General features: G+C 34.4%; 4 protein-coding genes and 1 non-coding gene across 5 annotated transcripts; 3 read left to right on the forward strand and 2 right to left on the reverse strand.

The window, feature by feature from the left end:
- Positions 1-6,984: 6,984 nt before the first annotated feature.
- Positions 6,985-7,867, reverse strand: LOC18008049 (auxin-responsive protein SAUR50). The gene has a single exon (XM_006390229.2). It carries the CDS (start codon positions 7,668-7,670, stop codon positions 7,341-7,343), a length of 330 nt encoding a protein of 109 aa, XP_006390291.1. The 5' UTR covers positions 7,671-7,867; the 3' UTR covers positions 6,985-7,340.
- Positions 7,868-12,224: 4,357 nt separating this feature from the next.
- Positions 12,225-12,297, forward strand: TRNAE-CUC. Its single transcript has one exon. It is a non-coding gene; the product is annotated as a tRNA-Glu (tRNA).
- A 170-nt stretch (positions 12,298-12,467) lies between these two features.
- Positions 12,468-14,760, forward strand: LOC18007906 (zinc finger protein GIS2). The gene is made up of 4 exons (XM_006390230.2): positions 12,468-12,535; positions 13,132-13,319; positions 13,772-13,864; positions 13,950-14,760. Exons 2-4 carry the CDS (start codon positions 13,177-13,179, stop codon positions 14,515-14,517), a joined length of 804 nt encoding a protein of 267 aa, XP_006390292.1. The 5' UTR covers positions 12,468-12,535; positions 13,132-13,176; the 3' UTR covers positions 14,518-14,760.
- Positions 14,761-15,952: 1,192 nt separating this feature from the next.
- LOC18008669 (glycine-rich protein 3) lies at positions 15,953-16,777 on the forward strand. The gene has a single exon (XM_006390231.2). The coding sequence runs from the start codon at positions 15,979-15,981 to the stop codon at positions 16,495-16,497; it is 519 nt and encodes a 172-aa protein (XP_006390293.2). The 5' UTR covers positions 15,953-15,978; the 3' UTR covers positions 16,498-16,777.
- A 1,719-nt stretch (positions 16,778-18,496) lies between these two features.
- LOC18008305 (B-box zinc finger protein 21) lies at positions 18,497-20,034 on the reverse strand. The gene is made up of 3 exons (XM_006390232.2): positions 19,762-20,034; positions 19,268-19,681; positions 18,497-19,059 (listed from the first exon to the last, which is right to left on the reverse strand). The coding sequence occupies exons 1-3, from the start codon at positions 19,951-19,953 to the stop codon at positions 18,685-18,687; spliced, it is 981 nt and encodes a 326-aa protein (XP_006390294.1). The 5' UTR covers positions 19,954-20,034; the 3' UTR covers positions 18,497-18,684.
- Between the last annotated feature and the right edge of the window lie 5,194 nt (positions 20,035-25,228).

Below are 25,228 nucleotides of genomic sequence, written 5' to 3' on the forward strand. Positions count from 1 at the left end.
ATATTTTTGACTCATGTTACCAGCCATGTTTTTTGTGAGTCACTGACAATAGCGACTAGCAGTAGCGATCAGATATATGAGTTAAAATGCAAGTGAAAGGACAAGCTCATTAACGATAAGGATGAAGACTAATTATGGTGAGAATGGACAATGGGTAAGGTACTAAGGTAATAGACTATGTTTGATTTTTTTTTTTTTTTTGATGAATGTTAAATTGTATTCAAACCCAAAAAAAAATAGTTTTTCTACATAGTGAATGCGAGCTGTTTATGTAAAAGACAAAGCAGTAAAAGATTACAAAGCTTCGATCATGTTCTTGGTCTTGTTGCAAACCAGAGTTGCAGACTTTCTTCGTAACGAGAGTCTCCCAGCAATCGGATGGCACTCAATTGATTCCTGATACCTTTGTCAATGACCCTTATAAGTGTTGCAGCAGGCGTTGTGCTTCCTCCATGCCGTCTTTCATTCCGTTCTCTCCATAGTCCATAAACAGTATATTGAAACAAATATCGAATGATGAAAGTTTTGATTCGAGTTTGGTAAGAAGTCGAGATGATCCTCACCAAATCCGTCCATTCCACCGTGAAATCCTGAAGCAAAACTCCTCTTGCCAAATTTGACCACACCTGCTTTGAGTAAGGGCATGAGAAGAAAAGATGGCTGCGTGTTTCCAATTGAGCATTGCATAGAATACAGCCAGTGGGAATGTTGGCATTCCAATGTTGCATTCTATCACCAGTACTAAGTCTGTCTAACAGGGCAAGCCAGGAGATAAACCCGAATTTGGGGCAGTGGTGAGAAAACCAAATCCCTTTAGCCCAAAGGACTTTTTGCGATGAGGTTCGCACCAAATCCCTCGTAGCTCGAGTGCTGAAAGTTCGTTTATAGTCATTTTCGGTGACTCTCTAGAGATATGTATCCTCAGCGTCAACTTGGTATCGAGTCTTAGCGTGGTCTATTTCATCTTCCACCTTATTCAGTATCTGGTATCTGTGTCTTCGCCTTCTATGATTGAAAAAAACGTCATGCAGAGTCGATGTCTCATCTATTCCCAGGTCAATGAATACCCTGGGACCTAACAATGTCAACAATGAATACCCTGGGACCTAACAATGTCAACAATTGCCCCATCGATGACCATCTATCGAACCAGAACAGAGCTTTTCCACCATTTCCAGTCTGTACCTTTATGAAATTTGCAGCCATGTCTCTCATTTTCAGAATTTCCTTCCAAATCCACGAACCAGATGCATAGCTCGAACCAGATCTTGGTGTTAACCAGATTGAGTTGTGCTGCATTCTGTTTGCTGAAATCCATCTAACCCACAAAGATGCTTTTGCAGTGATCATACGCCAAAAAAGTTTGAGCTGGGCAACAGTGTTGACGTCTCTCAGATTTTTAAGACCCAAACCCCCCCTCGTCCTTGGGTCTACATACGTCGCACCAAGACACTTTTGCTTTCCTGGGGTTTAATCGCGGTCCCGACCAAAGGAAAGAGGAACAGAGACTTTCGATCTTTTCAATGCATACACTTGGCAATTTGTAAACAGACGTCCAAATATGTTTGATTTTTTAAGTTAAAGGTAATAGACTATGTTTGATTTTCTAAGTTAAAACTCTCAAGCAAACGTCATTCCAACAAAAGGTGACAAAAACCAACTAATTTCTATTAAACTTGTCATTGTTAGTCCATTGGTTAAGCTTTCGCTTGAAACCAAGACACTAACAAGCGTTACGAGCAAGTCCTATACAATGCCTAAAATCATCTCAATATGGCTTTCAACCTGCAAAGCAGTATATGTACAAATGGAAGACATTTGCACATATATCTTTCGTACATGAAAAGACCATTAACCAAGGTTTTGGATGATCAAGCTTTAACCTAACATTTAACAAGTTCCAAAAAAAGAAAAGCGTAAAGATCTATCTTAAAACATCAAAGACAAGCTATAGAAAAGCCAAATTTTCTAATCCATTAACCAATATAATTCACACGTGACTTGAAAACCCAAAAATGCTAGATGAAACATGCAAGACATGATGAAATCTAAAGATGAAATGCAACCAAAATTTCCAAGTATACTTTTGCTTCCAAATAATTTCATAGTACTTAAAAATGCAAAAGATTCTACTAAAAATCTAAATTGATCTCATATAGACAAATGGGACTCAAATGATCCTAAAGTAGAGTTAAACCATTTGGAAATGCACATGAATAGATGCGAAAACCAAGAATATATATCAACTACCAGACAAACATACCCGATCAGCACTAAAGTTTTAGATGGAATTGAAATAGCCCTTTTCTTCTTGCGTCGAGATTTTGAAGAGTGGAACGTTACAGGCAGCCCAAGTCCATTTAGGAAAGACCCAGCGACTCGGTACAACCAGTTCATTACGAGCCACCAAAACGAAATAACCAGTTCGGTTTGGTCGAGACCAGGTTTCATTTTACTTTACCGATATTTATTATGGCACTTAAAGGCCCATCCAATGCGTTAATCATCAGGCAACAATCATTATCTACTTAGAAAACTACAAAATCCGTTTTGAGGACACTACAAGAATCCACTACTTAGAAAACAAAAGTTTAGGCATGTGGTAATTTAATATGAATAATTAATCAGTTATTTTTTTGTTTGATTTTTTACCAACTATAGCGTAATAATCCGGTTTTTGCATAAAGTAAGTTAGCTAAGCTATATCGTCGCATTTAATCAAATTTACATCAAATGTAGTTGTAGAACATCAAGAAAAACTTAATTATATAGATAAGAATTCGAAATATGACTCGTCGTAATCGTAATGATGCAACAAAAAAAAGGTGATAAATTTGGTCTCGTCTGTGTTTTTTCCTTTTTAAAACTGTGGGTACGATATGCTAATTAGTGGATATGTAGCACTTTCGGACTCGGTGGGATTGTGATTTCTTTACCGACCCAATCTCTTGCATTTAATTTAATCTTTCGTTTATTTAAAAAATATATCAGGCTGCGATACAATTTTAGTAAACTATCCGAAGAAATTTGCCGACCAAAAGGAAATAGATTATATCTTTCACAGTTAATACTTAATCCGTACTATATATATCTTTCATACAAGACAATTAATGGGTGTACGGTAATAAATGGACTTACGACGGCGATAATACTATGACTCATCACTTCGCAGCTTCGCTAGCTGTACATGCTAGTCCCAATCAACAAAACGTAGAGTTTCAATTGTTGTCTTTGTTGGATATCACCAAAAAATGCTTAAAAAATAGTACTCTCTTCCTTTCATAAAGAGTATCGTTCTGACACTATTTTTTTTTCAAAAAAATGTCGTTTTAGAATTCCAATGTAATTTTTAACATGAAATACTATTTTTAACCTCAATAAATTCAAAAAATTAATTATAAATATAATTCTAAGAGTCATTTTCTGCAAATTAATAAGGGTATAAAAGACATTTTATCTTATTTCTTAATTTGTGTGAAGAATGTCAAAATGACATTCTTTGTGAAACGGAGGGAGTATTCAACAAAATCCAATTTTATGTTACAGAAAAATTTTTAAAGAGAAATTTAGTTTAATTTTTGATATATACTTTATTAAAGTATCTATAAAAGTTTGAGTTGATTATAAAAAATAATTTATTTGTAAGATATTCTGAAAACATGAGTTTTTTATATATATTATTCAAAATACTTTTGAAATTTTATAGTAACAAAAAACCATTTGGGCTTTGTTTATTTTCTTCTTTCAACTAAAGATTGCCATTAATAACGACAACGAAATTAATATTCGCATATATATATATATATATATATATCACATCGAAATGCAGATACATGTAAAGCAAACAATCAACCTCATAATTGTCCCGGGAAAACGGACTCTTCAAAATTTTCGACAGTTGAATTTGAACATGGTCATGAGATGAGATACAAATAATAAAAACAAACATATCGATTCATCGCCTCATCTATATCCTCAAATGTGTCGTCCCCATTTTTCAGCATATCATATTCACAATACACACTTCGGTTAAGATGTTTGTTTTTCGATTTTCGAACGTCTAGTATCTCTCAATAAAATGCACATTAATTCCACCTATATAGCAGCCATAGGTCACAATATCTCGATCTTCTTCAGTTTTTTTTTTTTTTTTTAAAAAAAAATCTTATATGTGCATTGCATGTAGGATAATGCCTAGCTGTGCATTGATTTTGTCAATTTGGAATGTTCAAAACAAAATTTCAGAAACAATTCAGAGAGCACTAAGTAAAAGAATAACTACGATGATGTCTCCTGAGTAATTTGAGTTTGAAGTCATCGAACTTATCATAGCTCGCCAACTAATTATGTTAGATTGATATACCTTCCTTCAATTCCGTACCACTTGGCAATAGTTACCTCAGTTGTTTGTGAAACTACTACTTCACCTTTGATCAAGATATAATTATCTTCTAACAAACAATTTACTTATTTCGACTTTGTCTCACCAGCCTTTTTTCTATCAATTAAACTCTGTGGGATTAACACCGTCACAAAATTTTCTTAAATTTATATTTGAAATATTCACGTGATAATTACTACTCCATGGTCAAATAATTTAATGGTTGTTTTACTATTTTTGATGAATAACAGTATATTTATACTTCAGTTAAAAGAAACGTTTTTTGTTGTTTTATTTAGGTCGTCAGATCGTATATAAGCGTGCATTAGGGGATACGGTGAATCTTATCGTGATCTCGAAGCCCATAATCAGTCGAGTTTATCGTAGCCGTCCAAATAATTGAAGTAGGGTCCATCACCAACCACGCTGTGTTCTAGAGGATTATTAACCCCATCAGAATCTTGTAGGGGTTTCAAACGATACGAGATTTCTCATAAGCTCTGGGTCCCACTCGCATGTGCGTATCCCTCTCTGACGTTGATCTTGACATCCCCAAACTTTTTTTTGTATTATTTTTTTTTTTACTACCATTTATTACAATCATATTTGGCACGTCGTATTAGTGATCCGTGGACCACCATCGATTAGCTCGTTATGATCGATTTGGGAAAAAATAACACCTCTTGCTCGAGCTTCTTTCGCAAAACTATCCGCCCGGACATTGAGATCCCTCGGAATATGAGATAAAGTGCACTCTGAAAAGCTCTCTTGAAAGAGGCGGAAAGTATCTAGCTCTGCATTAAAAGACGGCCAACAACTGGAAACTTAGTCGTACGCACCAGATCCGAACAGTCGGTTTGAAAGTGAACCGAAAGTATCCATCTCTCTCTCAAACAGGACATAACCCACAGGAGGCAATCCATCTCGGCGTAGAGGGCCGAGAGGCAATCCATCTCGGCGTAGAGGGCCGAGAGGCTTCTACGGTATCCTTGTAGTCCAAAAAGTTCATTTCCTCCGCCATCCACAAAGCTCCATCCGAGGCTGCTAACCTATCCGCGATTGATCCAAGAGGCGTCAATCCGACATATTGGGATTTGCGGTACTTCGGGTATTGCAATGGTGTCCGATGGAAGGGCTACTTCCTCAACTTGAGCGTCGTCGCTGTCCTCAGGTTGGTTCGCAACTCTCCAACTTTCTGCTTCCACTTTTACATATATCCATGTATCCACCGGGGAAATTTCTTTCCCTTTGAAGATCTTCTCATTCCTTACTTTTCAAATAAACCATAGGATCCAAGGATAAATATCCTTTATAGGATCCGTCATGCTTATCTCTTTTGTTTTCCAAAAGAAGAAGCTCATATTTTGATAAATAGAAGTACTCGGGAAGACACCCGTTAAGACAACTTTCTTATCTATTTTCAAAACCAATTTTCTAATATTTTTTTTTATAATATACAATCAAAATTTTATACCATTAAAACTCTTTATTTATTCATTCTAAATTCAATAATATATAAATCAAATTACAAATTTATTGTATATTAATTTTAAAAAATTATACTATATTAAGCAAAACTTGAAACTCTTCCAATTCTAATGCTTTAAATAGAGTGATTTACGATTTTGTTAACTTCTTCGTAGAAAAGTGTGTGCGGTTTTTATATAGAAACCAAACTAAATGCCATTTTGCAATATTATGGTTTTATATAGAAACCAAACTAAATGCATATTGCAATATTACCGAAATTAATATTAGCGGTTGTACATCAACATCTAAGACTAGCTAGCTCATTAGGAGTTATGGGTTATAGCTTTTAACTTTTTTGGGTCCAATTGTATTGGAGTAATGAAAAGTTAATATTTCCTGAAATGTACTATATGACCATATCTATCAGAAAATATTATAGCTGTTACGACTTTTAATCCAAGCTAGCTTATAGGGCAAAACAAAACTTCTAGTTTGATAAATAACTTCAAACAAATATGCGTTTTAGAAATGATGATTCCAAATTTGTTTAATATCATTCATGATATTTTCTATCTGACCTACTAATCTAATAAGTTAATACAAACAGTAAAACTAATTTTGAATCTCAATATAGCAGCAGGGACCCCTGTATATATATATACTGTTGTAACGATTCTGTAACTAACATTCCATCCAGAAACTTTCTTTATCTTTCTAGTCATTTCAACAGTTTTAACGGCTAAAAAACCGTCGATTTAGAAAGAGAAACATCATCGTTGCTTAAGAAAAAAAAAAATTTAAAAGGAGAGAGAGAGAGAACTTCGGGAGTTTTTACAAAAGTTTGGAGAGAGAGAGAGACAAGACTCTAGAAAGTAACGATCCTGTCTTATTGCTCTGTTTTCAAGGACGAAGGTACTTGCTTTTTTTTTGGTCTAAAACATCTCACACCGATGAAGGTTTTTTTCTTGTAAAAAATTTGTTGACTAGCTTTTAGTAGCTAAACGTAGCTTCGCCTAAACCTAAGCGGAGATATTTGACTGGGTCCGCGATACTCAAATTCATATAAATTACACAACAAATAATTAATTCATGCAAAATAAAAACCACACCAATATATGTAGCTGATGATATAATAAAAGACTCATTCATTAAATAGTAAAATCATCTCTCCCACAGGGTACACATTCAACAACCACACCACCATGAGAGTGATCTTTACCAGCATGCATTTTTCTTCTTTTTTTTTGGGGCCGGGTTCTCTATAAATCTGAGAATAGCACCAAAAATAGTAATCATTCTCAATGGGTTTTCTCTACGGGTTAGTCTCACTCTAATACAACACTAAACCCATATTAGCCAAAACATATTAAAATTAGTTTGCTAAAAACGGAGAAGCATTTACTCAGCAGCTTCCTCTGTTTCTCTTCTCTCATCCTAAATCATCTCAACTCTCCAAAATAAAAATAAAAACGAAAAAACCCTAAAATATTCATCTGAGCATGGAGGAAGTGAGAGATCGGAAAACGACTTCTTCACAAGGGATAGTGAGACCCATGTCGTGATCGAACCCAAACTCTTCCTCAGCTTGTTGAAGAAGAAGCTGGAACTCGGGTCGGGTCAAAAACGAAATGGGTACAACGTACCTGACCCGATTCTCTCCGACATAGACGACGAAATGACCTTTAGGGACGTCGAGAGGATGTCCGTTCTCGTCTTCGCTGTATACATTACTCTGTTTCTTTCCCAAGCTCGAGCATCTCCTCAAGATTTGTTTGATCATGGCCGTCTGTGTTAGCTTGCTTGCTTTTTTCAAAGCCATTCTCTTCAAATCCTTCGAATATGAAATGGGCTTTCTTCCTTTTTTGATCTTGGAAAAATAACTCTACTTTCTTTGTGTGTGTGATTTAAGTTTTAAGATCTTTCGTTTTGTTATTTCACAATGTGAAGGATGAGTGAGAATAGAGTGAGGGAGGGCTCACGGAATTGTGGTTGGGGGTATTTATTAAGGACCAAAGCGAGTGGAATTTTTTTTAATTCAAATAAAAAAAATGAATATAAGGAATTTAAAATGAAATATACACAAATATGTGTGTATATATATATATATATAGATACAGAGAGAGAGAGAGAGAGGGAGATGGTGACATCGAGGCGTTGAGGAGATTATGATGTGTTTGTTGTCTGAATACGAATTTGCGTGTTTGCTACGGGTAACCATTTGTTGTGCATTAAGATGATACAAATATTTAATTTGTTGCAGAATTGATAGAATGTAGAAACTCCAAAGTGACCGCTTGGGTCATCTGGTTTGGCTCCAAAATATTTTCTTCAAAAATATTGAGGTGTAATTTAGATTAGAATCCATTTTTAACTTGTTCAAAAAATGTGAAAGGTATTTTCAAAGCATGTGAAGATGTGGGGTCCAAATTGAGACGAGTATCTGTGGAATTTGTTAAACGGACGGTCCAATATTGATCTTCCTTTCACCTTTTGTGGTTAGGAAATATTTGGAAAACAAAATTTGAATATCTAACTACTGATTTCTTTTTTTTTTCTTTTTTTACTGATTTCTTTTTGGTTATGCATGCTCGCTGGTAAGTTAATTAATTATGGTTCCATTCTCATCCTTCGAGGTTGATTAGGGTTTTATTCGAATTTGTTGTATGATGCTCTAAATCCGTACTTTATATTTTTTTGTCTCCGCTTTATGGGTTATCTTGACACATTCTCCCATTTATTTGTCCCAATTTCTTTACATCGAGCGTATGGCTTTTATGATTTTATCCAACTTGGTATTGAATTATTCAATATCACATATTTTTATCAAGCAAAGTTCACATGTATGAAACACTCAACGTGTTACTTCATGCACGTTGTCAAACAGAAGGATGCAAAATCATTCATTTTTTTTCAAATATAAGTATTTGGTTATGAGGAGTACAAATTAGAGATTGGAGCTACGTGCATGTGGGGGAAATACAACTTTTTGTTTGCAAGGGAAGATATGCAACATTTGTCTTGTAAATCTTTTCCAATTATTATCAAATTAAATGTAAGTACAAAGTTTTTTTTTTCTTTTTTTGCAGCCAAGATATATATTGATCATAGCCCCAATCTCAAAGGAAGATGAAACATATTACACGACAAGAGGGTGAACATTGCTAAGGATTCAGCTTCACACATCACTACAAACTTAAAGTACACAAGGGAGCAATCTACAAAGAAAACACACAGTTGTTTAAGAAACTGTTAGATAGTAGCCTAATGAAACAAAAGCTTGAAGTATCTTCGAAGGCTTCATAAACGATCCAGTGATAGATTGTTTGGGGTCAAGTACCTCCTCCATTGTCAATTTTTGATATGTTGAGAACTGAGGATAGTGCAAATTAAAGACGAGGGAACACAAATTAAAGCCTATAACGTTTCAAGATAAATATACATTGTAATGTTGATTACCAATACTTTCATACTTTTGGCCTATATTTTTTTTCCGTCAAAGATGGTAGGTCAATATCACAATACACTCAGAAATTAGATTTGATATTTTTTACTTAAAAAAATATTTCCTGAAGTTTCATGCTCTTAAAATTGAAAATTTATCACACCTTTTCTATATATTTCTCCAATGGGGAAGAAAGGTACATAAGAGTACCACGATATTGGTTATCGAACCCGTGAATCTAAAAGAATAAAAGAAAAGACATCAAAGCTGAACTTTCGTAAGGATTCAAGAAGGATAAATTAAAAGGAGAGTTGTTGTACCCAATGAGCCAATACTGATAATTTTTTAAAAAAAGAAATTTTGCACTTTCATATGTAAATAGAGAGAGAGAGAGAGAGAGAGAGAGAGAGAGAGAGAGAGAGAGAGAGAGAGAGAGAGAGAGAGAGAGAGAATATATGATTAGGAGAAAATGATAATTCGGAAGTCGTAACAGAACACGTATAACTGAATTTCTGTCCACTTGGAAAACCATATACAGTGAATCTTTATAGTATATTGAAAATTGAAATGCGTCAAAAAGTAATAGAAAAAAATAAATAAAACAAAGAAGCATAGGGAATGGGTCGATGTTTCCGGACCACAAACTAAAACCAAGAAAATCAGTAGTAATCAAACGGGGACTCTCCAACTGTCTCAACTGACTCACATGCCTTCCTAATTACATCCGACGCTTCTCTGTTTCTATAATTTACCTATACTTTTTTTCATTTATTTATTACTAACCTTCCTTAAATTTCATAAGTATAGATTTTGTAACTGTCCGTTCAATTTTTAGACAAGGTTACAGTTTGAAACTTATTATTATACTAACCACCATCTTAAGTCAAACCTATATACGAATATTGCTAAACTGAATGTTGATATATATTAAACGTTATTTATTAAAATTTTGTTTGAAGACTTTACCGTCTCGTTACCGAAGACGGTAGTAGACATATATATTAATCTTTCTCTATTTTTTGGTAATGTGTTACAGTAAGTAGTTACGTTTTCATATTTTGTGAGTTTGGTTGGTAGTGTACGTGGTCTAATTCATAAAAAGTATTTTTTTCGTTTAAAGCTTAAAGTCGGCCTTAAATTAGCAGCAATGTATGCAACTGTCAGTTAAATTAATTATATAAGAAGATAACTTTAGACTTTTTTGATAATGGAAATGCTTCAACTTGCAGGAGTAGGCTCCTTCCCCACCCCAAAACTTAATTTACAAATTTACTTCCTACGTCTATCTATCCCACATACGCTGTTATTTACGCTTACTTTTTTTATTCCTATTCTCTGAGTTCATATTTGCACACAAAACAAAAACATCCGGCTAGAATTTTAAATTATGTAATAGAAAAGATATTGCTAAATCCCGAAATGCATGTCCCCACGCACACAGTTACGTATAAGAACTTAAGAAAACAGTATAACATTGTATTTTTGTTTGCATGTATAATTCATTTATTTGAGACAAAATTCTTGGAAAGAAAGAAAGAAAGAAAACTAGTAAACGAGAGTGAGAGACGAAGACAGAGCAATTGAAAAGCCGTGATGGCTTTGTTGTTTGTACAATGGCAAAACGGCAGCGTGTGGATGACAGTACCCGAACAAAGGACAGGTAAATAAAGAGATAAGGACTTAAAGGTGTCTCGTTCGTACAATGACAGTACTCGAACCCGTTACGGCTTCTCGAATTTAATATCTTCGATTAGTCTAAGAAATGCACATGCAAGCCGTATATTTTCCTTGGATTTTTGTAGGCTGTGTGATTTGTCTTCTTCTTCGAATCCATTCCATTGCATTTTTTATTTTCTACAGATATTACTATAATCACGATAAAACAATTCCAAATTCACCTCTTTGAAATGTACGCACAAAATGCTAACAAATATCTTGAAAATAAACGACAGATAAAGAAACTCACGAGCTTATAATATGTTTCATTTTTAAAATTGCATTGAAAATGTAAAATTGTTTTTAAAAAATGCATTGGAACGGGCCGATAACGCAATGAGGTTCCTAACGAACTGCGAATATCTTCTTCGAATGTAACCAAACTCACATGTTCCATCAAAGAGATTAGTCACATGACAACTGAAACTTTTTTTTTTTGTTTTTCTAATTTTGTAGAAACTATACTAATTTTGATGGGTCCCATAACAGGGAAGTAGTTGGCATAAACAGAATACATAAAGGACCATCATGCTTATTTTCAAGCGAATTTGCAAGACACAACTACACTTATATCAATTTTGCCCAATGTACCTTTTTGCGTATTTATATTGTATAAAATGCGACGTAGACTACTAAAAAAAGAATTTATATTTCGAAATTCAAGTTACGAGAAGGAAACTTAATAGAAAGAATTAAATAAAATACATTCTGAAAAATATGTTTAAAACAAGAACACTTCCTGATTGACTCATAGTCTAATAAACAAAGTCATAAACTACCCAATCGATTCTCCTGTTTTATCAACCGATATGGATTCCTCTTGTTTTTAAGGGCTGTTTCTTGTAAGAGTAGGACTAATAAGTTGTTTGCAACATCGTAAGTCGTAACGTCGAAAAATGGTATAAAATTTAGTATTTTGATAAACAAAATTTTGTAAGGATGAGACTGTAAAGCTGTTTACCACATTATTAAGTAAAAAAATGGTATTATTAATCTAAACATCTAGCAAAAGAAGCCGATATGGATTTTATTCTTAAATCAACCTTATGGTTAGAAACATTGACGGATAAAAAAAAAAAAAATAATCATAGTCAAAAATATAAAATATAGTATTAAATATATCATATAATTTATCGGAGGGAGAGTAGGGTTTTTGTTTCTAATACTAGGAGGATTTAAAGTTTATAAATTAAAACTGAACACTGTTATCACAAATCCGTTGTAGTCTAGCTGGTCAGGATACTCGGCTCTCACCCGAGAGACCCGGGTTCGAGTCCCGGCAACGGAGATTTTTTAATTTTTAATTGAATACGTGCGGGCCTCATCTTCACTTTCTTGAAGAATTGATTATTTTGCCCATTCGAGATTTGAAAATAAAGTTATAGCTCGGTCCATTTAAAGCCCAGCCCAAAAAAAACTCCAGAGATGGGATAAATAGATAGATTGTTCGCCGGAATCGGGAGCGGACAGGATATTTCTCGGAGGAAGGAAAACCTGTGATTCGTCTACCCAGATTTCTAGCTCAGGTTCGTCATAACTATTCAATCATTCAAGGATTTTCTTTGCTTTTCATTTTATTTCTCGCCATTGAGATTTCCCTAGATTCGATTTCATGTTTGTTTTCCTCGACCTCGCTATTCACGTCGTTTGTTTCCCTATGAATGATTTGGGGCCTATTTATTATCGTATGATGGTTCCTTTGACCACAGTTTACGGGTTTGATTGATTTGGTTAGGGTTGGTTCATAATCTGTGGTTGAATATTGTTTTGTGAGATCTGATTGGTACCTGTTAGCTTGGATATTAATATGTTGAAGTTGTTGTATTCTATCGAAAATCGATTTAAAGCTTTAGGTTTTATGGAACCCATTAAATTTGTGAGGCTGAGGAATTTTTCTGAAAGTGGTTTGGACGATGATGATGTTGAATATACAAGAAGTTGGTGTTACGGGGTATGGATGCTCAGATGAGATCCCTTGCTGTGACGTAATCAGATCTGTATTTCGGTTTCTTGAATGAATTGTATGAGCAAGGCTTTTGGAGTGATTTGAAGATTTTGTATCGGTGGAATTGATGTATGGGAGTGAAGTAGGTAATGTTGGTGTGTGGTTGAATGTTGGCAGGTGTTTGTTTGATTAAAGGGTTTCGTTTTTTGTGGGGGAGGGAGGATGAGTTCAATGAGCAGAAGCAGAAGCCGAAGTCGTGATCGGAGTCGTAGTCGGAGCCCGAGAGACAGGAGGATGAGATCTGAACGAACTTCTTACCGTGATGCTCCTTATAGAAGGGACCGGGAGCCACGTCGTGCTTTCAGGTCCTTTTTTTGTTTTATGTCTCGAGCGTTTCTCTTTTCTGTTCATTCTCGTCCCAAAAACCATAACTTCCTGAGAATCTTTATCTCGCTATGCTTCTCTTCCATGTACCTTTCTCAAATTAACCGATCTAGATGTTAGTTATGCCGAGCTGCCAATGCAACCCCTAACTTGCTGAACAACTTCTCTAGTCTCAAGCCTTCTTCTCGCTTCTACTCGTTTTCAAGATGATGTGATTAGAGTAGGATCAGGGTTAATTGCATTTTTTCTTCGATGTTTGTCTACAGTTGTTTCTCTGATTGAATTGATACTGTTAAGTTGGTTTTAGTTCTACGGTTTACTTGCATACATAGTTTTTGAGAAAGTTATCTGTGTAAGTACTGTGTTTCAGTGTGGATTTTGCAATGATTGTGATTGTCACAATTTCTTGATCTTTTCGAAACATTGTGTTCAGCCAAGTGAATCTCTGTAACAACTGCAAGCGTCCTGGTCACTTTGCAAGAGACTGTTCTAATGTCTCCGTCTGTAACAACTGCAGCCTTCCAGGGTATATACATCATCCCTAACTTAATTACTGAATTTTCCTCTGTTCATTATACATTTCACTTATGTTTCTTGATCTTTATCTGCAGGCACATTGCAGCGGAATGCACTGCAGAATCACGTTGTTGGAACTGTAGAGAACCAGGTCACGTAGCTGGCAACTGTTCAAACGAAGGAATCTGCCACTCGTGTGGCAAAACCGGACATCGAGTGAGAGACTGCCCTAACCCGGTTTCTCGGCCTGGAGACTCAAGGCTATGCAACAACTGCTTCAAACCGGGCCATCTCGCTGCTGACTGCACAAACGACAAGGCGTGCAAGAATTGCAGGACTTCAGGTCACATAGCTCGTGATTGCCAGAACGATCCAGTGTGCAACATCTGCAACATCTCTGGACATGTTGCTAGACAATGCCCAAAAGGGGACAGCAATTACTCTGACAGAGACAGAGGAACCAGGCTTCGAGGCGTTGGTATGCAAAGAGATGGTTTGAGCAGAATGGGCAGAGACAATGGTATGCAAAGAGATTCTTTGAGCAGAATAGGCAGAGACGGCGTTGGCTCTATGGTAATATGTCACAACTGTGGTGGCCGAGGACACATGGCTTTTGAGTGCCCATCTGCTCGAATCGCTGACCGTGGATTCCGCCGGTACTGAAGTTCTAAAATCTACCAATTGAAGTTCCATTGTTCTTCATGATCTTGAGGTTTATTTTTGGTTATTCTGTAGCTTTGCTCTCTTGTTTTAGTTGCTACGTTGTTGTTTACTTTTGTTTTTGTTTTTGGCTACTGGAGTGAGTCAAAGCTGGTTTTAGGGAAATTTGATACATTGCTTGTGTCGTATGAATTATTGAATACATTAGCGTGATGCTGAGATCTGAAAATCTTTTATTATTAGAAACCAAAATTTAATTTTTATTTGTCTCCCAATCTCGAGTAATTTAAAGGTTTGGTCAAGTTTAAGGAGGATAATATTGTGTATGCAAGTAAATGGCCTTTGTAAGTAAGCCATTCATAGGCAAACTCCATTTATTAGCCGATCCGATCTCAAATTAAACTGCTAGACCTGTATATATTACACAAAATATCGAAAAGTATAAAATTATACAATGGAACTTTTATTGAGAGTGGTCATTGTTCATCCTCAAGTAGATGAAATGAAATTGGATAACGTAAAAGGAAAGTAAAAACAACCGTACCAAATACTCCATAAATACCAACTTGCAAAAATTTAATTGTAATTTTCCAAGAAAAAATAAAAAATGGCATGCGAGGCTTTCTTTTTTTTTGTTTTAGTTGGCATGCGAAGTTTATAGTAATGAAGATCAATGTGGAGACAATGGGTATAATAATTTGTAACTAGAATGGATTGTTTTACACTCTTTCGATTCGTTGTTTTTATATACTCATACTCATACACTGGTAAAAAAGGTTAAAATGCGTTAGTGATTCAATGATTACGTAAGATTTCTTCTGCAATTTTGAAAAAAAGGAAAAGAAAGATGTTCATTGAAGGAAAAGACTTGCAGTGTTGATTGGTGGCTACTACCACTAGTAGTGTTACCTAAGGGATCACTCTATTTTTCTGAGTCTATTATTACCTAATAATTAGTTGATTACCACTACATTTGGTTACTACTGATAATATAATGCTCTAATGGGTCTCAGTAACAACAATAAAAAGTGACGGATTAACTATATAGTCTGTAACTGTATAAGTACTAACCCCAGTGACAACTAACAAACTCCAATCTTATGATACAAGGAACTTTAAATGAATTAGAAATGTGAGATATCTCGTCTATATATTCGTGTTGTACAAAATCAAGCTAACTAATTAGGTCAATATGCGTTCTTTTAACAACACATAATAAGTTGAAAAAAAAAACATAATTATGGTCGTCTTCTCTTCTTCATTTTTAGGACAAAATAATTACTTTTGGCAGGACAATATTTTTATTCTTGGTAGGACCAAACCCAACTGTCAATGAGAATTTTCAATTTATTTAAGGGGACAAGAAGAAATGGACTATAAAGAAAGGACCAAAACGAAGAAGCTATCATACCAAATCAAATTAAAACGAAGTCCATCTACAAACTTTGTAGAGAATAAAAAAAAATGAAGACGACTACTTCATTACTGCTTATCTTCCTTCTTGTACTGTTCTTGCAAACTAACAAACTAGAGTGTGGGCATGTCCGTTCCGCTGATCAAGACACCGTCAAGAACATCAACAACACCACTAGTGAAAACAATACAACAACCCAAGTAATTATCAAGGACAAGAAAAGAAGTTATGGTGGAGGAAGCGGGAGCTATAGATGGGGATGGGGTGGTGGAGGAGGCGGAGGAGGAGGAGGCGGTGGAGGAGGAGGAGGAGGTGGCGGTGGTGGTGGCGGAGGAAGAGGATGGGGATGGGGAGGAGGAGGAGGTGGTGGAGGATGGTACAAATGGGGTTGCGGCGGAGGAGGAAGAGGAAAAGGAAGAGAAGGAAGAGGAGAGTTTGTGAAAAGAGAATATGCAGAGTGCAAAGGAAAAGGAAAATGTAGAGGGAAGAGATTGGAATGTCCTCAACATTGTGGAGGTTTTTGTTTTTACGATTGTCTCTTTCTTTGCAAACCGCATTGCCGTCGCTAGAGATATATCCATCCATATTGTTTGGTTTTTTATGATGGTCTTTTTGTGTTTTTTTTTTGTGTGTTTTTTTCGGTTTGTTTGGTTTTTATTTTTGGTAACCTTTTTTCCTCAGGGCTTCTTCTCTACAAATCTTTTGGTGCTTCTTGAGTAGTGATGCATGATTAAAAAAATATCAATTATATTAGGATCTTGATTCATCTAGTTTTTGTTTGGCTTTCTATAATGAACTTAAAGTTCATATAAAAATTCCCATTTTTCTTGTGCCACTAAATCTCTAATGTAAAAGCTTTTTTTTTGCCCTTTTTATAATGAACCATCTTTATAGAAAAGAAACTTCCGTTTGTTTTAGTGTCTTTGAGCAAAAACTATTCACATTCAGGACAACAATAATTTGTATAGACTTTAGACTAGTATATGGAACCTACAACCGTAAGTAGGAAAGAAAATGTGTCGAACAGAAATCAACCTCTATAGTCTAGAGCACCACAATGACAAATATAATGTGCTATTATCTCTTGGTTTTGTCTAACGATATATCTCAATCTTTTTTAAAATGATCTCAATAAATCAATGATCAATGGTATATATATATATATATACCAATGAGATCTATATATATATATAAAACAATATATATATATAGATCTCATTGTTTCTTAAAAATGATCTCAATAAATCCATGATCAATTGGATCACAAAAGGTTATTACCTATAAATATGAGAGTGGAAAAGCTTGTTGAAGAATATAATATCTTGTTGAATATGACCGTAGAAAAAAGTCGTCGAAAAGTTGGAATGAAATCTTTCTCGGGAGCAATCAATTTCAACCATTCATCTTTTAAAGCACGATTTTTGGCTGACTGTAATATAGTGTAAAAGAGAAGAAGATAGTGTCAGCATTAAAGAAACATACAAAAGAGGGATGATTATTAGAAACACTCAATGCAACAAGAAAACAGGTCGGAAATTGTTAAATAAAAGAAAACAAGAAACAAGGCTTCGAAAAGGAATATGATGATTATATGAATAGCAAACAGTTGATATATTTCGAATCCAACATGGGCCTCCTGAATTAGTTGGGCCAGGGCCTGTTTAACACAACGAGGAAGATTTTTTCAATTTTCTTACCATTAGTTTTGCTTTCTTTACCTGTTTGTTTCCCATTTTAGTTTGGTTATTAAAACGAGTAAAGCGACGGCCAACAAAAAAAATAAAACGAGTAAACGACGTGGCGGTACTTTATTTAAGTAGTTTTGGCTGCCATAATGACGTGTCTTTGGTCATCAGACCTCTCGAGGCATATTCAATCAGAAACAAAAATATGCCGATGGTGATGGGCACGTTATGGTGAATTTGTCTCCATTATATGCTCTTTTCTTTGAGCTAAAAAGAAATATATATAATATTTTCTTATCTCTATTTCTTGATAAATATATTTTAAATAATACCAACCAAATCCAAATACAATCCTTTCCCCATGTAGGCAGAAGATGAAAAAGACGTCTTCACATAGAAAAATATACTACTAGATTGTTAAATTTTATACGCTTTCACTTAAAAATAATTAATAATATTTCGACTATTCCATATTTAGATCTCATAATATTTACGTGAGATACTTAACACGTTTTAAAATGATGGCTCTTTAACTTATTTCGAATTGAATCGTATTCTATTTACCTATTGGGATATAGCTAATTTATTTGTGATAATATCGATTTTAATATCATCATAAATTTTACGATCGTTTATTTTAGAACTATTTGACAATGAATAGATTACCAAAGTACTAATTTTCGAAATAAATATATTTAGAATTTAAACTGTAAACGTTGACTTACATTTTCTTGAAAAGGAAAAAATAACATAGATGATAATTTGAAATAACTAGTAATATATTTTTATGAACTCTTGCTTCCACACAAAAAGGAGAAGTCTTGCTTCGTGATTCACAAAATAAGTCATGGGCCTTTATTACATGAACACTTGCAATAGAGGATAAGGAAGAACATTTGCTTAACCAAAAGAGAATATAGGATTATTACAAAGATTAAAACCGCAACCTCAATCACACCCAAAATTTACAAAAGACAGGACCCAAAAAAGACCTAATTCTATCAAAGACCGCAGTTCAGAGAAATAAAAAGGGCAAGAAAACAAACAAAAGAAAAAAGCCAGCCATCTGAATTACCAGAAAGATCTGGACTTTTTGTTAGAAGGAAGAGAAGGAGGATGAGTGAAAGTAGAAGTGGTAATCTGTGGGACAGTGAAGCCACCATCATCATACCATCTCTTGTTGTGACCTTGTTTCATGTTTTGTATTGGAGCATAGGTCTGTACTTCTGGTAATGTGTCTTTGTTGTTGTACATCCCAAAGTGAATATTGTTGTTGTTGTCTTGAGAAAAGTACTGATTTGTGTATGAAGAAGGAATGGTTTGTGGAATCTGAGGGACCCAAATCCCCAAATTCTTAGATGGAAGTGACACTGTATTGTTGTTGTTTTTCTTAGTGCTGTCATCTTCTGCTTCCACATATGGTAACACTCCATCATCATCACTACTCTGTAATCACAGAAAAGAAAACCCACAAGAAACGAAAAACTCTTTTCAGGAAAAGATCTATCCACATCTAAAAAGTTTGTTACTCTTTTACATCTCAAGGTCTGAAACGATATGATATTTACGATAAGCAGAAGATCAAATCTTGACCAACAAAATGAAATTTCAAAACTTGTAGATCTTTCTTTATAAGAGAGAGAGAAGAACAAACCTTGGAGAAACCAAAAGGAGGAAGAGAGGAATCGAGGAAATCCTCAACGTGCCATCCAGGTAACGTATCGATCAGATACTCTGAAATAGTGCTTGTTGATCCCCACTGATTCAAAGCTGCATCGACCTTAGAAGAAGGTTGGATCTTGGAGTTGTTGCTCTGAGGAGATGATAGAGGTTTCTTGATAGGAGGATTAGAGATTGATGATCCAGGGACAGAACAATCTTGACTGCTTGAAGAAGAAGAAGACTCTGAAGTGGGTTTGTAAACAGATGATGTGGCAGAGAGCTTAACCCCTGTGAGAAGAAACCTATCGTGTTTCTTGGTGTGTTCGTTCGCAGAGTGGATCGATGAATCACAATCTTTGCATAAAATGGCCCTATCTTGTTGACAAAACAACAGAGCTTTTTTCTCCTACAGTTTACCAAGAAAAACCTCAGATTATTTTGATCGGAAAAATCGATAATCAATCTTGACAAGAAAAGGAAAGAGACCTGACAGATGTCGCAGATAGGAGAGGAGTTGTTGGAGGAAGAAGGATAAAGGAGAGAGAAACGCAGATGTTTGGAGGCGAGTTTGTTTGCGTGGTGGACTCGGTGGTCGCAGCCGCCGCACAGAGACGCTTCGTCGGCGGTGCAAAACACCGACGCTTCTTCTTTATCGCAGACGTCGCACCTGATCTTCATCAATTTATGAATTAGAGAGACGGAGAGAGAGAGAGAGAGAGAGAGAGAGAGAGTGAGAGAGAGAGAGGGGTTAATGAAAAGGATAGGAGAAGTGAGATTATATCAAGTTCTGTAATAAAAGGAAAGAGAATAATAAGAGGGTGCTTTATGTAAATATCATCGTTTTCTTCTTCTTTTTGCTCAATCATATCATTTTTTCGACTAAAAAAATAGTTCTTGTTTTATTTGAGATGGCCATGAAGTGACCTTTAAAAAGGAAAAATAAAGTAATCACCACTTTCTTAGATTATCTTTTTTATTTCCACCACTTTCTTAGATTATCTCTTTTTTTCCATTTAATTTCTCCAGCTACCGTTTTAAATAAAAAACACAGCGGTGATAATGAGAGCTTGACTGAGAGAGAGAGAGTGCCCATGTTAGTTTTGTGCCCATTTAGAATTATAAGAGCATGTTCAACGCCCTTGCTTAACAAGGGCGCTTAGACATTTTAAAAAAAAATTAAATCGAAATAATACATAAAGATGAGAATCGACGCTTAAACAAGCGTTTTAGGAGCCGGTGTTTACTAGATACGTGTAACAAAATGATAGGCGAAAAGTGTGAATGCAAAATCCTTGTTTCTATGTGTCGCGAAAATTTCATATGTTCTCATTCGAAAAAAACCGACCTTCGATTTCTCCGTAGCCATCGTCCGGATTCGTACCGCCGAATCGAGGGATGAAACAATAATTTGAGAATCTCATTGCTTGAGTTTCCCGATCCGACGGAACTCGATTTTCCCGGGAACGAACTCGATTTCGATGGAACTCGATTTCTCGGACTCAACTCTTATTGCAGTTTTATTTAGTTTGGTATATTTAGCTGTTTTGATCGATTATGTTCTTCCATAATCCAGCCGAAACATCTCGAAGTTGGCATCAAAGGCAACCCTCTTTATCTCAATGTCAGTTTTTTTTTTTACTACCTTTCAACGTTTTCGTTTCGTTGTCTCTCACTGATCGGAGAAAATCTGGTTTGGTATAAATCGACACAATTGACTAAAACTTTCAATTTCCAGACGATCTTAGTGCTCCGGTGAAGACGGATTGCTCGTTTTGGACCCTAGGTACTCCATTTTGTTTGTGTGTCTGTAACGAGAAGTATTTGATGGTTTAGTTTCTGTTTTAGATGAACTCTATGCTTTAACTGGTTCCATTGCTGGTGATGATAATTTGAACCTGAAAACGTGAGCTGAGTTTGCTATAATTAGTAGATATAGTTTGGGATTGAAAATTTGTATATATGAATGATGGAATGTTGTACAACCAGCATGTTTTGATCTTGAGTATTTAAGTGAGTAAACGAGAGCAGAAGCGATATTGTCCAATGCAATCACCATTTACAGCGATGCTTATGCTTTGTTCAAGAAGAACTCACCTCGTGAGTGATTGATTCTGGATGAGAAAATGTACAGTTTTGTGTGTTCTTGATGAAGGAAACAAAAGTGTTTGTTTCTTCATCTTCTCTTGTTATGTGAAATTAAATAATTAAAGAAGACGAGACTCATTTTCTATATGTGTGTTTGTACCATTGGAGTATGCAAAATAAAAATTTCTGAAAATGAGTTCTTAATTTTAAATTTATAATAAAATAATTATTAAGCACCCCATTAAGGTATTTACCATTGAACATGGTCTAAGAACTTCCACGATAAAAAAAAAAATCATATATTGAAATAAAACTAATGGTACTATATGAGATTATTTGATGTGCTTCAACAAACATTAAAATTATACTTGCAAACAAAGTTACAACTTTCTGAATAAAATATTTCTCTAGCTAAATCATTATATTTTATACTTTTAATGTTTGTTGAGGTTACAACTTTCGGAATAAAAATATCTCTCTAGCTAAATCATTATATTTTATATATTATAATTATTCTGGTTCCGTTTTAACCATTTTTATATGTAGACAACTTGACAAAATCAAAATTATTATAGACACTATTCTTCACATAATGAAACGAAAAATGACGAAAATACCATTAGGGTGACCAATGGCTTTCATCGTATGTGAACATAAGTTGTCCTGCTAAAATTGGAATGAATCACTCCAGACACCAGGATTTTTGATACTGGATGTTGGTAATGTCTCAATCAATAGATAGAAAGCCCTCTGATGGGAAACTACCATGTTAGGTTTGAGATTTCTGTAGCCGTCAATCAGTTACATATTCATCAATTAACTCTTTAAAAATTTGACTGAATGATTGTGTTGAGCTGAAAATTATTAATAATTCATTTTAAGAAATGTGAACATTTTCTTCAACGTCATACAGTTTGTGGAATTATATAGATCGTAATACATTAATTATTAATGGTACGAACATAAACCACTAAATCATGTGTTATATTCATAAATATGATATTACAACTAAAGTGAGAGCTTATAAACATGACATTAAAGTACCTAAGGGGCATTACTTAAATCATTGATGATTAAGTCTCAATCGAGTCAGATCGATCCAATCGAGTTCGAATCAGATTGATTTTGCGCTAGCATGTATCTAAGATTTAATACCATGTTAAATTTTGTGATATTTTAGTTAGAAATTAATTGGCAGTAAATGAATTGATTGATGTTCTAAAGATATGAGATTTCTAGTAATTTTCAGTAATCACATTGTGCATATCTAGAATATTATCAATCAGCAAAATCGTGCATGTGCATTGTTCATATCATCTAATAAGTTTATATGGAAGATAATACTACGTTGTTTTTCCATGAGTTGTCCCCTAAAGCATGAAATTGCACATCCAACACAAATATTTCAAGAGAACATGCGAATGAAAAACATATATACATATATATACGAATGAAAAATATATACACATATATATGACGCTACCTTTGTCATAGCCGATTGGTCTTGTTTATTGAAATTCCATCTATGGTAAAGCTCATGCAGTCATGAACGAAGTCCAAACAGAGGAAAGATCAAACGTAGTTACAGTTCCATCTATATGTTTACAGTTTTAATTATTGTGTAATCTGGCAGATTATAATTGAAGCCATCGAAGAACTTTGCCTTGGAAGTGGATGATTGGTGGGTGGTGTGAAGCGCGGAAATCGAACCAAGTTGACTAGTGGATCTTTCCTTAACATAATAATTAAACGTATAAAAATGTGTCACTGTGGTTTCTTTTTTTGACAACTTAGATTCACCTTTTTTTTTCTTTTTTTTTCCAGACTTTTTTCTAAAAGCTAATTATAAATCATAAACAAATTCAAAGTAAGACTAACTAAATGATAAATTTCAAGTTCTTTAATTAATTTTGTAAGTAATAAAACACAATCAGTTGATCAAAATAATTCTTAGGTGTGAAAATAGAACGTGATGCATACAAAGTTATTTGTACCTGAATTATGAACCTAGCTAGTAACTGGAGGCTGGAGACAATATATCTATATTTATATATTTATGTATGGTTTGTATAGTTGGTTTCTAAGACGAAATTAATTAGTTACTAAAGTTTAGACCCATTATCAAGTACGAACAGAAGATTGTAACGAATTTACTTTTTTGTCAGCAGTGCAATCTAGTAGCACCGTATCCTGTAAATGACTAAATTCTAATCTTGAAAAAGTATCATACAAAAGCATAAAAGATTCGACAATTAACTAAAGGCGTATGCTTAACGAAACTTTAACCCCATATAGAAGCCAGCCAGGTATCATACTAATTTTATTTTCTTGTTGGAAAGCATTATAGGTATTATAAATATTATTAATTTAAACTTTTAGCTATTTGATATTTTTTTATGACATTAAAAAACCCTGCAGCTTTCGGGCCCATCACCGCGACTACCTTTCTTATGGATCTTAATTACCAGTAGCACAATTTTCATTTTCGGAACTTGTAATAACATTTCGGCAGTTCTCATGTATTGTAATGCTCTGTTAAAATGTTATTGTTACCATTATTGTAGTTTTTTTAATGTAAATTGTAATGTTCTGTTAAAATGTTACTGTTACCATTATTGTAGTTTTTGTTTAGCATGATAATTTTTTTTGCCAATCAGGAAACCGACCCCCCCCAAAAAAATTAAAGTAACTTGAATGACACACGGATATTTGAATCGGGATGCAGTGCAGCACTGTGAATTTTTGTGACTGTAATTAAAAGGAAAATTAAAATCGATATAATTACTTGATAGAGAACACATATAATACAGTCCCCTCCATGTGAACAGCTTCTAACGCAAGTTTACTTTAAGATTAGTTATAACTTATGTGAATGCGAGCTAGGGAACAAGATGGGCCCCACTATATTTAGCAACTAGCCAATGGATAATCATTGGCGAGAAAACATATAAAAATCATAAGATCATGGCGAAAACTAAAACTGGGTCAAAATCAATTGGTTTGTTTTCAAATATTATTTTTGGAAGCATGGATTATGTTTAATAAAACACAAAGAACTTGGTGAATTAGGTATCTCATGATGTCAACTATTCATTCATTGTTTGCTTTTAAAATTGAAACAGATTACAACAGATAAGAGTTTGATGTTAGTCCAAAAGAAGGTAGAAGAAAGGATGGACAGAGAAGAGAGACAACACGTGGCTAGTTGGTCCGTCGTGTCTCTCGTACGTTGTTCGAAGCTCCACACTTAAGAGTTCGACTCGGTGACTTATTTCATTTTCTTTTAATTCATTTTCTGATTAAAATTAATCTACACTTTCCATTTCTTCTTTTTTTTTTTTGGTTATATAACCCACGCGTTTTTTACTCGACTGAATTTAAAATAGATAGTTATGATAATGGAATACTGGAATAGTCGACTGGATCCAAATTAAATTAACTAGTTTTTTAGAATAATTATAAAATGTTCAAGAACGACATTTATACACTAATGATATTTGACGTCAAAAAAATACACTAATGATATTTCGTTTCTAGTTATAATTTTACTACGTTTAAAATATATATGTAATATTTTTTTTGTAAATGAACTTTTTAGAATAATATAAAGTAACAAAATTACAATACTAAAACGTTGAAACACATAAAATCATGAAAGTTGATATATTTTTTACCGTCTTTATTTGTTGGTTCTTATAACTCAATAACTCTATTTTTTTTTTTCCATGACATATGACACTCAGGTCGGCATATAGTAAGTGTGCTGTGATACAATACAGAGCCCAATATGACTTGAAGCTTATTATAGTTTTTAAAATATTTGTTTTAAAAAAAATTTATAGAAAAAATACAAACAAATTTTAAAAAC

This window comes from Eutrema salsugineum, unplaced genomic scaffold (assembly GCF_000478725.1).
Source record: "Eutrema salsugineum unplaced genomic scaffold, Eutsalg1_0 scaffold_9, whole genome shotgun sequence".
Lineage (NCBI taxonomy): Eukaryota > Viridiplantae > Streptophyta > Magnoliopsida > Brassicales > Brassicaceae > Eutrema > Eutrema salsugineum.